The sequence below is a fragment of the Engystomops pustulosus genome, chromosome 2, assembly GCF_040894005.1.
Source record: "Engystomops pustulosus chromosome 2, aEngPut4.maternal, whole genome shotgun sequence".
In the NCBI taxonomy this organism is placed as follows: Eukaryota; Metazoa; Chordata; class Amphibia; order Anura; family Leptodactylidae; genus Engystomops; species Engystomops pustulosus.
The window spans coordinates 144,531,947-144,548,023 of NC_092412.1; the positions used below are offsets into that span (position 1 = coordinate 144,531,947).

The 16,077-nt window shown below is 40.4% G+C and overlaps 1 protein-coding gene across 1 annotated transcript in view; it reads left to right on the forward strand.

Moving 5' to 3' along the window:
* The first annotated feature begins 1,728 nt into the window (after positions 1–1,728).
* LOC140117057 (uncharacterized) overlaps positions 1,729–16,077 on the forward strand; it is a 54,652-nt gene continuing 40,303 nt past the window's right edge. Inside the window, exon 1 of the mRNA XM_072133487.1 lies at positions 1,729–3,276. Within this exon, the coding sequence (XP_071989588.1) occupies positions 1,729–3,276 (1,548 nt within the window). The remainder of the gene's footprint in view (positions 3,277–16,077) is intronic.

Consider the following 16,077-nt stretch of genomic DNA (forward strand, 5'->3'; position numbering starts at 1 on the left):
GGTTGTAATATCGTGGTAGTGTAGCAAAGGTGATACAGTGGCAGTGTAGCAAATGTATTACAGTGTTCGTGTAGTGGATGTATTACAGTGTTCATGTTGTGGATGTATTACAGTGTTCATGTAGTGGATGTTTTACAGTGTTTGTGTAGTGGATGTATTACAGTGGTAGTGCAGTGGATATATTATAGTAGTATTGTAGCAAATGTATTACAGTGGTAGTGCAGTGGATATATTATAGTAGTATTGTAGTGGATGTATTACAGTGGCAGTGTAGTGGATGTATTACATTGGTTGTGTAGTGGATATATTACAGTGGTTGTGTAGTGGATGTATTACAGTGGTAGTGTAGTGGATATATTACAGTGGTAGTATAGTAAATGTCATACAGTAGCAATGTATTAGATGTATTACAGTGTGTCAAGGAGATATTAATTGTGAATGTATAAGATTGGTTTAACTATAGGGTAATTTCAAACTTTGTTTAAATATTTGGCATCTATTGAAGCGTCCAGGCAGCTTTTATGACATCCTGGAGCTTTAACAGCCTGATAACCTCTGAACTGAAGACTGGTCTGTTCAGACCCCAAAAGACATTTGGTCTCCCTACCCCCCCCCCCTCTTCTGCATCAGGATTTGGAAACAAAGAACTGTTTAAATATTCCTGGACTCTCCCCCCTCATTAACACTTTGCCCAATCGTGAATGACCCTCTGGACTAATTAATGAATGGGAGGTTCTGAAATCTGAACCAAACTGAGAAGTTATAAAACAATATGAAATCCAAGAATTGGTGTTCACATTTTGGGGGCTGCTTGACAAGCTGAGTGTGTTCCTTATTTCTCCCACCTCCAGGGATCAGGATTTACTTTAAGTTGTAAGTTTCTGTTATTTTTCTCCCTTTTTATTTTATAACTGTTTTGCTTTGTTGTGTGTCATTTTATTTTGTAATTCTTTTGTTTTTAATATCTTTTTTATGCACTGATCAACTTTTTGTAATTAAAGCTTTTCACTTTAATTTTGGTCCCTGTATGCTCTGCGAACTCATAGCCTTGTGAAGTGTGGTTAACTGTGTGACTGCTGGAGTGCTGAGTGTGCATGTCTAGTGGTGTGACAAAGTGACTGCTTGAGAGCAAGAATTGATGTAGAGTGGGATACTTATTGGTCCCAGTATAAATGCAATAAGTGGTGGCAGCGGGTCTGGTCCTGGGGTGCTGGAGCTGTATGAGGTGTGATTTATGCTCAATTTGTGTCCTGAGTGAAAGGTGAGCGCAAGTTTGAGTAGGCTAGATTAACCCGTACGGTTGCACCCCAAGTCACGTGACGAGGAGGCGGCGGCGTCCTCGCCGTGACAAATTGGTTGGCAGCGGTGGGATAAATTCATTTTTTGTCAGAGCATTAAGTGTTGGGATTAAGCAACTAACCCCTGCACTTAAGGACTAGTGGAATCCTTGCGAGGAGTACCCTAGTTTTACACGGACCAAATCAGTGCTGTTCTAAGACACACGTGCAAACAGTTTCCCTTCCCCGTTTTTCTTTTCTATCTTTTATTTGGCAAAGGTTGCACTCAGTGATGGCAACCATCTACAAGAGACAGAGCAAGGAGGCTCTAGTCCACCTCTGTGAGCAGAGAGGTATCGATCCGGCTGACAAGTCCAAAGAGCTGCTGGTCTGTGCTTTGATGGAGCAAGATGCAGAGCAAGGATCTGGCACGGCTCAAGGGAGCCAAGATATGGATATTAATCCTGGAAGAGTTTCCCCTGAGGCTACCCACAGCAGGAGCCCTAAGGTAGGCATGGATGTGTCTCTACAAATGGCCCTACGGCAGCTAGGTGAATGTGATCCTAGCCTGCGCCTGCAGCTTATCCTTCAATTTAATCAGGCGGCCGCAGAGCGAGAGGAGAGAGCGGCCGCAGAGCGAGAGAAGGAGAGAGCGGCCGCAGAGCGAGAGAAGGAGAGAGCAGCCGCAGAGAGAGAGGAGAGAGCAGCTGCAGAGCGTGAGCGCCAGGCTGATAGAGAATTCAGGCTGGAAATGGCGCGTATTGAAAGGGGTATCAATTCTGTGCAACCCCAATCCCAGGATGTAGACCCCAAAAGACCTCGTCAAGAACGTTTTCCAGTACTGGACAAGGATGGGGACATTTTTCTGCGGTCTTTTGAGAAGACCTGCAGACAATACCATCTGCCGCGTGAGCAGTGGGCACAGTATTTAAGCCCAGGGTTAAGAGGCAAAGCCCTGGAAGTATTTGCTGACCTTCCTCTTGAGCTTGATGAGGACTATGATGCTATAAAAGCTGCTTTGATTAAAAAGTACAACTTAACTCCAGAGGTGTATCGCAAGAAATTCCGGAGTGTAAAGCGAGACACAACTGAGAGCTACGCTGATACAGTAGGCAACTTACGGACTACCTTTCTACAGTGGACCCGAGGACTTTCTGTCAACAGCCGTGAGGACCTGGAGGATCTCATGATAAAAGATCAGTTTCTGCACATTTGTCCTATGGATGTACGACAGTTTGTTTGTGACAGGGAGCCTAAAACTGCGGATGAAGCTGCGCAGATTGCAGACTCCTACACCGCCAACCGGATGCCTGAAGCAAAGAGGGAAACTTCCCCCCAAAGGTCCTCCAGCTGGAAGGAGAAACAAGCCAGGACAACATCACAGCCTTCTGTCTCCAAAGTGGGTGAGAACCTCACACTGAGGGAGTCCATAAATCAGGGGGATATGCGCAAATGTTTTATTTGTAACAAAGTGGGTCATCTGAGGTCTGCGTGCCCAGAGAGAGGGGAAACTGTCTACTCTACAGTACCAGTAGTCATGCTGCTTTCTGGTGATATGGACAAGTTACAGCACCATATGCAGACTGTGATAGTGGGTGATAGAGTCACCCAGGGATTAAGAGACTCAGGGGCAAGTTATTCATTGGTTCGCCCTGAGATTATAAACCCTGAGGACATCATTCCAGAAAAGACTTTGCCTGTGAAGGGGATAACTGGGTGCCATCCAGGAGTGCCCGTCGCCAAGGTTTTTATGGACTGGGGTTCTGGTAGAGGTATCAGACAAGTGGGAGTGTCACAAGAATTGCCTGTGGATGTATTGTTGGGAAATGATTTGGGAAAAATGACAACTGTGTATGTGCCTGATGTACAACAATCATATGAGAAAATGGGCAGAAGCCCAAGGGGACTGGTCTGGGAAGGAGGACAGGATAGCAAGAGCAAGGCTATGTCTGCTCCAGAACCAGAAGTGTCCCAGTATGAGGAAGCTACGGGGGAGGGGGTGGTGAACGGGCCCCCAGAGATAACCCTGCAGTCAGCAGATATGGTGAAGAGTGTGAGAGGCTGCCAAGATGGAGTCTCTAAATCTGCACCTCAAAGCTCTAAGGTCCTGAGTGTGGATCTGGTGGAGGCCATTACTCAAGGAGAGGTCCTAGAGCAGACAAGAGGTGTCAAGATGAGTAAGGCTCAGAGCATGAGCCACAAAGATGCCTCTACTCAGACTGGGGAGATGCAGTGTGTCTATGAGCCAAAGACAGCGTGTACACTAGAACCAGTGCTGAGAGAGGAGATTGGGGTCCACAGTGAGGTCGGGTTCCCAGTGACGACTGTTGCCAGTACAGCTTTGGGGAGCGATCAGAAAGGGGAGCAAGGGCATAGGGACTCTCAGGAGAACGTTCAGTCAGTGGTCCAACCTAAGACCTGCAGTATAAATGATAAAGAGAGGGACTCTAATAGCTGTACAGCGGGAAAACCAAAACACAATGTAACTGGGTACAGTAGTCCTACACTTAACTCCATTGGCATTTCATCCAGCAGGGAGAGGGTTAACCATTTCACACTTGGGAGAGGGGACACAGAACTTAGTGTTTCTGCAGCACAAAGCCATAAAGTCAGCAGGGGGTCCCAGCACAGCAGTGTACAAGTGACCAGGGGAGATAGTACTTGGCCTTATACACAGGACAAAGGACCAGATGGTTGATTTGCCCAGGTAATCACATCTTATGGCAATGATTTTTATGGTACTGAACTTCTGCTATGTATTATTGGTAATTGGCTTGGGAAAATTTAAAATGGCGTGGGTCATTTCAAATTTGCCCAATCTTGAAAGGGGGAGGTGTCAAGGAGATATTAATTGTGAATGTATAAGATTGGTTTAACTATAGGGTAATTTCAAACTTTGTTTAAATATTTGGCATCTATTGAAGCGTCCAGGCAGCTTTTATGACATCCTGGAGCTTTAACAGCCTGATAACCTCTGAACTGAAGACTGGTCTGTTCAGACCCCAAAAGACATTTGGTCTCCCTACCCCCCCCTCTTCTGCATCAGGATTTGGAAACAAAGAACTGTTTAAATATTCCTGGACTCTCCCCCCTCATTAACACTTTGCCCAATCGTGAATGACCCTCTGGACTAATTAATGAATGGGAGGTTCTGAAATCTGAACCAAACTGAGAAGTTATAAAACAATATGAAATCCAAGAATTGGTGTTCACATTTTGGGGGCTGCTTGACAAGCTGAGTGTGTTCCTTATTTCTCCCACCTCCAGGGATCAGGATTTACTTTAAGTTGTAAGTTTCTGTTATTTTTCTCCCTTTTTATTTTATAACTGTTTTGCTTTGTTGTGTGTCATTTTATTTTGTAATTCTTTTGTTTTTAATATCTTTTTTATGCACTGATCAACTTTTTGTAATTAAAGCTTTTCACTTTAATTTTGGTCCCTGTATGCTCTGCGAACTCATAGCCTTGTGAAGTGTGGTTAACTGTGTGACTGCTGGAGTGCTGAGTGTGCATGTCTAGTGGTGTGACAAAGTGACTGCTTGAGAGCAAGAATTGATGTAGAGTGGGATACTTATTGGTCCCAGTATAAATGCAATAAGTGGTAGCAGCGGGTCTGGTCCTGGGGTGCTGGAGCTGTATGAGGTGTGATTTATGCTCAATTTGTGTCCTGAGTGAAAGGTGAGCGCAAGTTTGAGTAGGCTAGATTAACCCGTACGGTTGCACCCCAAGTCACGTGACGAGGAGGCGGCGGCGTCCTCGCCGTGACACAGTGGTAGTGCAGTGGTTGTATTACAGTGGTATTGTAGTCGATATATTACAGTGTTTAGTGTAGCAAATGTGATGCAGTGGCAATGTATTGGATGTATTACAGTGGCAGTGCAGTGAATGTATTACAGTGGTAATGTAGTTTATATATTACATTGTTAGTGTAGCAAATGTGATACAGTGGCAATGTATTGGATCTATTACAGTGGCAGTGTTGTTAATGTATTACAGTGGTAGTGTAGTGGATGTATTACAGTGGCAGTTTGGTGGATGTTTTACAGTGGCAGAATAGTTGATTTATTACAGTGGCAGTGTAGTTGATATATTACAGTGGTTGTGTGGTGGTATAATATAGTGGTAGTGTAGCAAATGTGATACAGTGGCAGTGTATTGGATCTATTACAGTGGCAGTGTAGTGGATGTATTACAGTGGTAATATAGTGGATGTATTATAGTGGTAGTGTAGTGGATGTATTACTGTGGCAGAATAGTCGATTTATTAGAGTGGCAGTGTAGTAGATATATTACAGTGGTTGTGTGGTGGTATAATATAGTGGTAGTGTAGCAAATGTGATACAGTGGCAATGTATTGGATCTATTATAGTGGCAGTGTAGTGGATGTATTACAGTGGTAATATAGTGGATGTATTACAGTGGCAGTGTAGTAGATATATTACAGTGGTTGTGTGGTAGGTGTAATATAGTGGTAGTTTAGCAAATGTTTCACACAGGCAATGTATTAGATGTATTAGAGTGGTGATCTGGCAAGGTCTGTTTAGCGCTGCATAATCTGTGTGCGCCATATAAATAAAGAATTATCATTATAGTGTATGGATTCATTACAGTGGATGTATGTAGTGTGTGTATTACATTGTAGTGTAGTGGATGTATTTACATACAATGCCCCTTCCCCCTTGTGTACCAGGTAAATACAAAGCCATCCTCATATACAGAGTCACTTTAAAAACAATGATTAAAAAGCATTGCCCTAAATGGTTCTTTCTATGGCTGCAATGTTTAAAAAATCAGTAAACTTTTATGCAAATCACCTGAGTCATCAAACTTAGTGAGTACAGTGAGGACCTGCATATTCAGTGGTTACTGAACTGCCCTGCCTATTTGTTCCTTGACAGAACATGCTGCTGTATGGAATATTGAGAGAGAGCTTTTACAGTCATGGCCTGGGTGATGTCACCTAAGGTCCTATTACATCTGCAACATCTACCCCTTGTATGTATTTGATCACATGAAATCACTGAAAACCTCCATCGATTTTTAGGCATGCTGTGATTTTATGTGATCAGGTATATACATGAGGTAGACATTGCATCACCCTGGTCACATGACATGCTGAGAAGAGGCATGGGACATAGAGAGGAGTAGATGGGAGGGACCGGTTAGTTTATGGGAATCTGTCACTGTATTTGTAAAAAATGTGGTGACAGGTTCCCTTAAATATATTTATATACAGCACCCCTTCAAAGTCCCACACACTTTATAATAGTCATTAATCATGTTTTATAATAACCTCAGTGCCCCTATGAACATGGACAGCATTGAGATTATAAATGTTACCTCCTAGATATTGTACCAAATGCCAACTCTTCAGCTGGGCTCTTTTGCTTGGCCTGTGTAAAGCAATAAGCAGTTCTGCATTACCTGTGTCATTAAAAAGATACACACGAAGCTAAGAAGCCTTGTTATAATCTTCTGTTAATCTTTTGTCCCTGTGTCTTAAGAATGCAAAGATGATTGGCCATTTGTAGGATAGTTTTAGCACTAAGAAAAGGGAGACTAGTATAAAATGTGTACTTATCATCTCATGGGAATAGTTTAAATTTTTTTGTATTATTTCACTTTTTAGGAAAACATATGTCTGCACATATATTTCCACAAAACTCTCTAAATTCCAGTTATTGATAAAATTCTGGCTTCTTGCAAACACCATGAGATTTTCTACAGGAATGTACTGCAAACTGTGTTATGTTTGAGGTTATAAACATCATGCAGTAAGCTCCCTATGAGTTGACAGTGGGTTGTCAGAATTGTATTTCTATTTTTTTGTCTCTAGAAAAGAAATTGGTACAATTAACTGCAGGAACTAATGGTAGTTACTGGTGGTAGAATATTAATATAAGTGGCGAGCAATAAATCACATAGCAATTAAAATGTTGCATGATAATAAAGGCACAGAATTTGAACTTAGGGTTTTTTGCCTTTTGGTACATAAGAAGCCCTAAAGGAAAGAAACTTTGATCTGATTTTCAAGAATAGCAATGAATATCTGATTCACTAATTTCAGTAGTACAGGTTGTATCTATACAACATCATATATTCACCCCTACATATTATAAGCATATTATTGCCAACACACAATAGGGCAGATTTACTTACCTGGTCCTGTCGCGATTTACTCCTCCTCTCCTTCCACCTACCCATTATTAGTTACCAGACTAAGGCTACAGTCACACTGCCGTATGGGGGACGTATATACGGCCAATGTATATACGGCCGACATACGCCCCCCATAGACAGCGGTGCCGCAGACGTATAAATCTCAAAGCAAATAAAATGTTGCAATAAAGTCTGCTTCATTATTATGCAACCACGGCTCTTCTATATTGTTGCAGGACCACAGCTCTGTTATACTAACCTCAGGAAATAGCGCTGCCATACTGCTGCTGTTTGTTCTTTAAGGCATCATAGTTTAGTGTGTCAGTGTGAGCTGGGTGCTAGACTGCAGGGGGCGTGGCTACAGGCTCATAGCAGAGAGAGACAGAATCTCAGCAGCACAGGGTCATACAGAAATCCATGATGGCGGCCACCCAACCCTAAGTTGGAATTATATGTGTGAAATGCTGTATTTTTGTTAATAACAGAGAAGGTGTTATTTTTCTATCTTGAGTACATATAAGAAACTAGTCTTCATAGGAAAATCCCGTTAATGGTATTATGAAGTTTTAAATTTTGAAACTGTGGCAAAGTATTTTTTCATGTTGCATATTTGGGAAGCGTAGACCTTTTTAGACAACAATACAAAGGGTGTTTTGTGCACATGCTTAGGGCAATTTCAATTTTGGGTCTTCAATGCCATCACTACCTTTAAATTGCAAACAGCATGATTGTCAGGGTTCGGGGTCAGTTGACCCTCTGGACCACCACGGGAGATGGTACTAGCCAACACCTGGGACTGGAATCTAAGTGGAAACTGGTCTTCACCAGAGCCCGCCGCAAAGTGGGATGGTCTTGCTGCTGCAGGGTGCCACCAGGTCGTTCCGCAGGTGCGACTAGCCCAAGGTTGAGGTACTGATACAGGAGACAAATGTCTGGGAAAAGTGGGTAGTCAGGGCATGTGAGGTCAAAGTCCAAGTCCGGAGTCAGCAACAGGAAAACATGCAGGAACAGGAACGGACACCAGAACGGAATACAGGAACAACAAAGGAAGCTTCCTCTTTTTACTATAAAGCTCAAAGATCCCACAGGGATTGATGGGAGTTGCTGGAATAAATTTAAACCCGAAAGTGGCTAGTGCCAATCAGTGGTGCTCTGGCCCTTTAAATATCCGAGTGCGCGCGCGTGGTCTAGCCAGTACGGGAGCAGGATCGTGGAGAGGTAAGTGAAGGCCGGGGACACCACCACAGAAAGGGGCACAGGTGTGCCTGGGATCCGTGACATGGATCACAGGGACACTCGTGACAATGATAATGTCATTTTGATGATGGAGATAATGAACCATCTCTTTGAACTGTTACTCTGCCCCTTTCCATACTATGAATACATTTCCATATAATGTTTATATATATATGTTTCTGAATATATTGAGTATATAGATTATTCTCAGAATAGACATATTTATCCTCAAATACATTCAGAAAGTGATTCACATAGCTACAGGACAGAGGTGTCCCCTTAGCTGTCCTCTCTTTCTGGCTGTACCACCTAACAGGCAAAACACATTATGGGTCAGGATGTACATTAATGCCTCACAGATGAAACATACGCATTCTGTGCTCTTGTTGGCATGTTTCATTATTTTACATATCACCTCAGGTTGCTGCAGCTTCTTTTTAAAGGATTGGTGTTTAAGTCAATTTTCTATACACTTGGCATTCCATCTCACTAACTGTTGGTGCTACTTTTAATTGTACATGTAAATGTTAGGTTTTAGGCACTAGTACTACTCTGTCTTTGTTTCTCTCATATTTATCTTGACCTAGAGTGAGAAGTTTTCAACATTTTTTTCCCTCTGGCTTTTTATTTTTGGTCACACAATTTGGATGCAGCTGTGGAATCCGAACACTTTTCCTGCACTTCGAGGTTCCTAACACTTTTCTAGTCTTAATTTTTGGTGCACAATTAAACCAGCTAAAATACTTGTGACACTCTTAATGAATGCCCCCCTTTGTGGGTGCGAATTACAACAGAATTTGCAAACAGTTTGATAAACAAAGGGAGTAATTTATTTGTAGACCGGCTTTTTGCAACAGTTCTATGGCTGTCTTTGGAGCTCCACTGCCGTTAGATTCATTTTAGTGGCTTTGCCCCTTGATGGATCTGTTGAATCTTATGCTATGTGGGTTGCTTGTGACTGTCACATACAAAGTCACAAAAAAAAATCACAGAATATAGACCAGCGTAGGGACTGGAGTCAATTTGTGCCAAAACTTGTGCCAAAATGGAAAGTGACAATTCATGAATTCATACCTATTGTGGATATTAGTTTAGGCAAACATAGACAAAAAAAACAATGCTGCATCAGTATTTCACACTGGAGAATATCTTTAAGAAAGCTAGATGAACTCTGCTGTAATACAGATTATGTTTCAGGAAATATCATGTTGACTGCCTGTATAAACTTTAATTTGATCATTTAGTCTTAGTTGCATGCTGTTTGTTCTTCTTTTTACTTTCCAGCTTTATCAGACGCACGAATACAACAACAACGTGCCTGGCGTGCCATAATTCAAAGTAAAATTTAATTACATAGAGTATAATCCCCGTTCACTTAGGGTATTACTGTTCTTTGAACAGTTTACCACAGAGACCCAGTGATTCTCTTTGCTCTTATCTATTCGTGCTTGTAATAATCCTGCTAATTGAACTGTACAAATAAACCTCTTGCAGTAAACTAGAGGCTGTAATAACCCACACACTAATGTGGATTAGACATACACTAACTGAGAAGGAGTCAGGGCTGTTTTCATGAAATGCTTTCTTGTGTTGTGATGAGTTGAGTGTCGCTATAAACCATTAATAGACTGTCCCACTAAATTAACAGTTAGGTAATTACTAGGCATTAAACACTACTGCACATGATTACAGTGCTGTGGGCTGAACATAAGGACATAAACTCCCAACAAGGCACTATAAAGGTCAGTCATGCTCAAAATAAATAATAAAAATACTAATAAAAACCAGTAGGGGCCAAATTACTTGTATACTTTTTAATACTTAATTTTAGTGCTTCTATAATCTTGCAATGAAGAACTGGAGTAACAATAAGGTCCCAAAGTTTATATGGGCAATAAAATATTTATACAGCAGGTACCTACTTTATAAATATATATAGTCCTGATCTTCTAAACTCATAGGAGGTATACATTATGATGGCCTGTTTAGAATGATTATTACAATCATAAAGGGACCAGAAAAGGCAATTTCATAATCCATAAGCCATAATCATATCACTGAGTCACCTGTGGTGATGTCAACCTGGTCACATGACATGCTAAGAAGAGGCATGAGAGATGGGGAGGTGTAGATGGGAGGGGCCAGTCAAGCAGGACAAGCCTTATTTGATGCCAGGGAATGTGCGGGTAACAATTTTTAGCTAAAAGAAGGGTGTCAGTTAGTTAATAGGGCTCTGTAGGAAGCTGCTACTAGCTGTATTTTTGAAAATGTGGTATATTTTGCATTGATTCATCAAAATCTTAATGGTGCTGTCACATTATAGTTTGTAGTTCCCGAATCAACCAGCAATATAGGAACAATATCAATATAGTTTGCACTTCTGTCAACATTGTAAATGCACTGTCCCATTATAGTTTGCCATTCCATTAAAATCTTAAAGGTGCTGTTGCTGTATACCTCGTCATTCCATCAAAATCTTAAAGGTGCTGTCACATTATGGTTTGCAGTTCTTGCATCATCCAGTAATATCTTAAAGGCACAATATCAGCATAATAGTAGTAGCTCCTGGTACTATGTGTCATCAAATGGTGGTACTTGTGGATTTTGTGGATAATTTAACATGGTGTTCCATATTGTGGCCAAGCTAATATGGGGCTTAGGAGAATTTCCTTCTTCTCTTTGGACCTGTTATCCATTAAGTGGGAATCCAGACAGGTGGCAATCCAGTAATCAGCATTGTTGACTTTGCAGGCAACTCGGTGTTTGTTGCACAGACACAGGCTGCTTAGAGGCAAGGGAAAGCTGTCCTTGGAGGAGGGTGTCGCTTCCCCACAGCCACCCGCCATAGCTTGGTTTCCTGCTATGAGGAAAACTCCTCTTCGTCCTCATCCTATTCCTCCTGCAAAACTCTACCCTGGCTGAGCAGTGGACTACCTGGCTGCTGTTGGCCCAGCATTCCACTCATGTGTAGACTGGTCTGACACTTCTTTCTACTCTTCATGGAAACACAACTTTCTGTAAATAGTTTTCTCTAAAGATTCTGTTTTCTTAAGAATTTTCTGTTCTAAACTGTTTTTGTAAATAGTTTCAGTTGATCCAGGGAGATAGGGATTGAGAAGGAATTTCCAAACTTTGGGCAGGACCTGCTACATTTCCCCATGGATGTGCATTGACTAAATAAGGAGACAGGAGGAACTGGAGTAGGAAGAGAAGCTAACAGTGGGTAAGGAGTAATGTCAATTCTGGGTGGTGAAAGTATATTCACCACAGTGATTTCTACCTCGAGCCCAGAATCCACTACAACACATTTTTTTTATTTTCATGTTATTATTTTAACCGCTTAGTGATCAAGCTCATTTGCTCCATGATGACCAAAGCCTATTTTTCAAAACCAGCATTTGTTATCTGGTAATAACTTTAGAATGCTTTAACTTACCCAGGTGGTTTCAGAATGTTTTTTTCTTACGTGTCATGCTGCAAGTTAGTGGGAAATTTTTGTTGATATATTTAGCATTTATTTATGAAAAAAATGTGCATTTGGTAAAAATTATTATTTTCAAAATTAAAAATGTTTTTCTGGCCAATCCCGGCATGTCAATATTAAAGAAGACCACAGCCAGGATCGTGATGAAGAGAGTGCAGGTAAATATGTTTAGTTTGCTTTTTTGTTAAACTAAATGGTAGTTTTAATTCTCAAGATCACAAGACAAGTTATTGAGACAAAGACAGTTTGCTTCTATTTAATTGTCCCTCTTTTATGCTATGAAATCACATTTTGTTTTCCATAAATATGGCCTGAAAACATTTAACATGTGAATGTATTAGTTATTGTGCAGATAGTAGAAACATATTTGTCACAAAAATATAGAGAGGTATATCGTGATATAAACCATCCTTGCTATTACTGTACATGAGATGGAAAAAACAAACTCTATCTTTAGTATATTTCAGAAGAAAAAGCAGGTGGTATGTTTCAGATTTTGTCTTTGCATTCAAAATTTCAAGTCTTTTGCTCTATTTAAATAAAACAATTCCACATATATCTCAGCATACTTGAAAATATTATTGTTTTGACTGAAAGCTCAAACTTCAAAAAATCATGGCACACATCCACAGTAAACAACAGATTGGCTAAAGTAAAAATATCTTGACAAATAAAAACATTGGACCACATATGTAGAAATTTTGAACAGTAAAAAATGCAATACTTATGTTTCTGAACGATGGACAAACAAAACATCTGTTAGAGTCGTCCAGGTTTTAGATTCACACATATAAACATTTTGAAGAATCATAAAAGAATAAAATGATTTAAGATTTTCTGTCATTGACATTAAAGATATAATCTTAACCCAGAAACTGGGAGAAAGAAATGAAAAGACAGCAATAAGTGGGAGGCCTTGTGGCTAGAAAAGATAACCTTCTATACAAAGGCACATTAAGTGCAATGTTTTTCATTAAAGTATAAATACTGTAGGTAGGTAATGTAAAGTAAATCAAGAGAAATGAGGGTTATAGACAGTTATATTAACAAATCTTAAAATGAAAGCAGTCATGAACTGAATCTATGACACCAATGATTGATCCCAATTCCAAATAATTTTGATGGATATATTATTAGGTCTGTCAAATTATCTTGAGATAGTTGGGTAATACAATGTTACAGAAATAGATAATTGACAATGCCTTCAAAACATTGTATAAAATAAAAGTAGAAAATCACAGTCAAGTCAATGACAGCAATAATCACATACAAGTGTATGAATAGGAGCTGACTTATTTGATCCGAGGTTGAAACAAAGTTGCAAGCTGTAATGGAAAAATTAAAAACATGTGCTGTTGCAGAACAATTGTGTGTTACTATAAGGCAACTAAAGTGTTAAATGGACAATATCTTGAAGTTTATATAAGTTTGAAAAGGAATCATTGTGGTTGGTATTTGGACATTGTTCATTGGATGCGTTATTTAAGGAGAATTGGAGATCTCCTGTCCTAGACCATTTTTTCTAGAAAATTACTCCACATACTGTCATTTTTCTGTACATAAGCAATAATCACATAACCTGTTACCCAACATTTTGAAACTTTCCCTCAGACAAATAACGAATAATGCGATAATGTGAAGATAAAATCGCAACACATCCCATGAACATGCAGAAGCATTTCTTTTATTAGAGATGATACAAGCAGTGAGGGTACAACGTGCGGCAACGGGGCCATTTTGCGCTCACAGGCGCTTTCTCGAGCTGATGATGTCAGCCTGCCTTCGACCCGACACATATAAGCAGTCACATGTGGGCGGCGTCATGCTAGCAATGCATAACAAAGGTTAGAGCCGGTGCATCTAACATTTGAAAGGAAAGCCCTTTTTACTCTACTCTATCTTTTATAATCTTTAATTGGTGTAATATGCAAATTTTCTAGAGAGGCTACTTGGGCATTGAGTAGCCAGAACTGAGGCTACACAGTGCGGCTACCCCACGCCCCCATAGCCTTTTAGATCCTCCTACCCAGATAACTTCAGTGCACAGATACAAGGAGCTACACACACTCATCTGCGAAGTTGGAGTTCTGCACATGCACAGAATGCAGGCTGGCGGCTGCGTGATCTGGCCTCCGAAACCAGCGCTACTGCGCATGAGCAGAACTCTGCTGGCTTCATAGACGAATGCAAAGACATCTGAGTAGGAGGATCAAAGAGGCTACTAAGGAGTGGAGTAGCCGCACCTCAGCACCAGCTACTCCACACCCCAGTAGCCTCTTTAGAAAATGTGCATATCACTCGGATAAAAGATTATTAAAAAGGGCTATATTTACAAACGATAAATGCACCTACTACCAGATCTACCTTAATAGGTAGATCCATGGGCAATAAGTAAAACGAATAATAACGAAATCACGAATAATGGTTCCACTTTAAGATAATATACAGAACAAACAATTCTGCAGCATATTATATATTTTTATAGATAATGCTGGAGAAGAGGTGATGGAGGTCAAAAAGGAGATAGACATTGATGTGGTTAATAATGTGTTGTGGAGTAGTCTAATCTATGATTGAAGATATACATTGTGATTATCTAGTTATGGAAAAGGATTGGAGCCTTATTTTCAGACTACTTAAAGAAAATTTGTCATCAAGAACAGGAACAAAAACTTTACTGAGTTACTGAGTTCTGTTTCTAATTGCACTGTAGAAATTTTGGGATACATGTACAGACAAAATAAGACGTTACAGAGTAATATGGTCAGATGGAACAATATGAGGACACAGGAAATTGGCTTGTACTACAGTCCAGTCATTCTTTTTAACCACTTCATGATGAGGCCTGAAATTACCGGGGAATTTTTAACTTCTTTTTTTGTGTGCTACAAAAATTTTTGTTTTTTTTTTTGTGACTTATGGGGCCAAAAATTACCTCAAAATGATTATTAATGACCCTACCCTAATGGGTAATAGTTGTTTTGCTATTTAATATGTGTAGTCAAAGGGGGTCTATGGTAATGTGTTTTATAATATATGGAGGAATTTGAATGTTTATTCCGAGCCCCATTTATAAGAGCCCCAGTTACAGGGGCTATGGGGCCCAGTTACAAGGGACTATGGAGAATACAGCAGTGCCACCTCTGCCATTCACTGCATAGCGCTGTGAAGAAACATTGCTATATTTAAAGAATCCATGGTGTATGAGCCTGTAACCACGCCCTGTAAGAAGCTGAGAACAGCGAAGCCCAGGGTCGGGCGAGCAAGTGGAGCTGGCGTCCCGTTTTGTATACTGTTTTATGCGCATTTTAAGCATACTCTTGTGAGTATAACTTTTAAGAATAAAATCCAAGGTTTTAAGAACGTACTATGCGTTTGGTGCCTACTTTCTCTTTTAGTTTTTGCTACCACACTGTTGAGCGAGTTTAAGGAGAAAACTGCACCTTAAGGACGTTCTGAATAGTGACCTACATCTTTTTGCAAAACTTTCCTCATCGGTAGAATATAATTGAAGATCTTTGAAGGAATTTTGAACATCGGTCGTATTGGAATCATTGGGAGCTCCGGTCAGAGTTTTTTTTTATACTCCTTTCTTTATTGTTTAAAGTGAGCCTGTAACCAGCTGCCATCTATTTTTACAGAATCCATGGTGCATAGGACTGCAGAGTAACCTGTTTAATGGTAACAAGTACTAATGGATAATATAGATAGGAGGAGAAAGGATTCTAGAGCATGTTTGAAACTTTGGAAGTCAGTCCGTTGGTGTAGTGCAGGCTGCTCGGTATAAGTCCTGGAAACCAATAAATGGCAGACCAAAGAGGTCTGAATTGCATTGGGAGGGTAATAGACTAAGATGAGGGAAGAGGGGTAGGAAAGTACAGCACTGTGAATATCTTTGTGAATGAGGGTGAATAGTTCTATT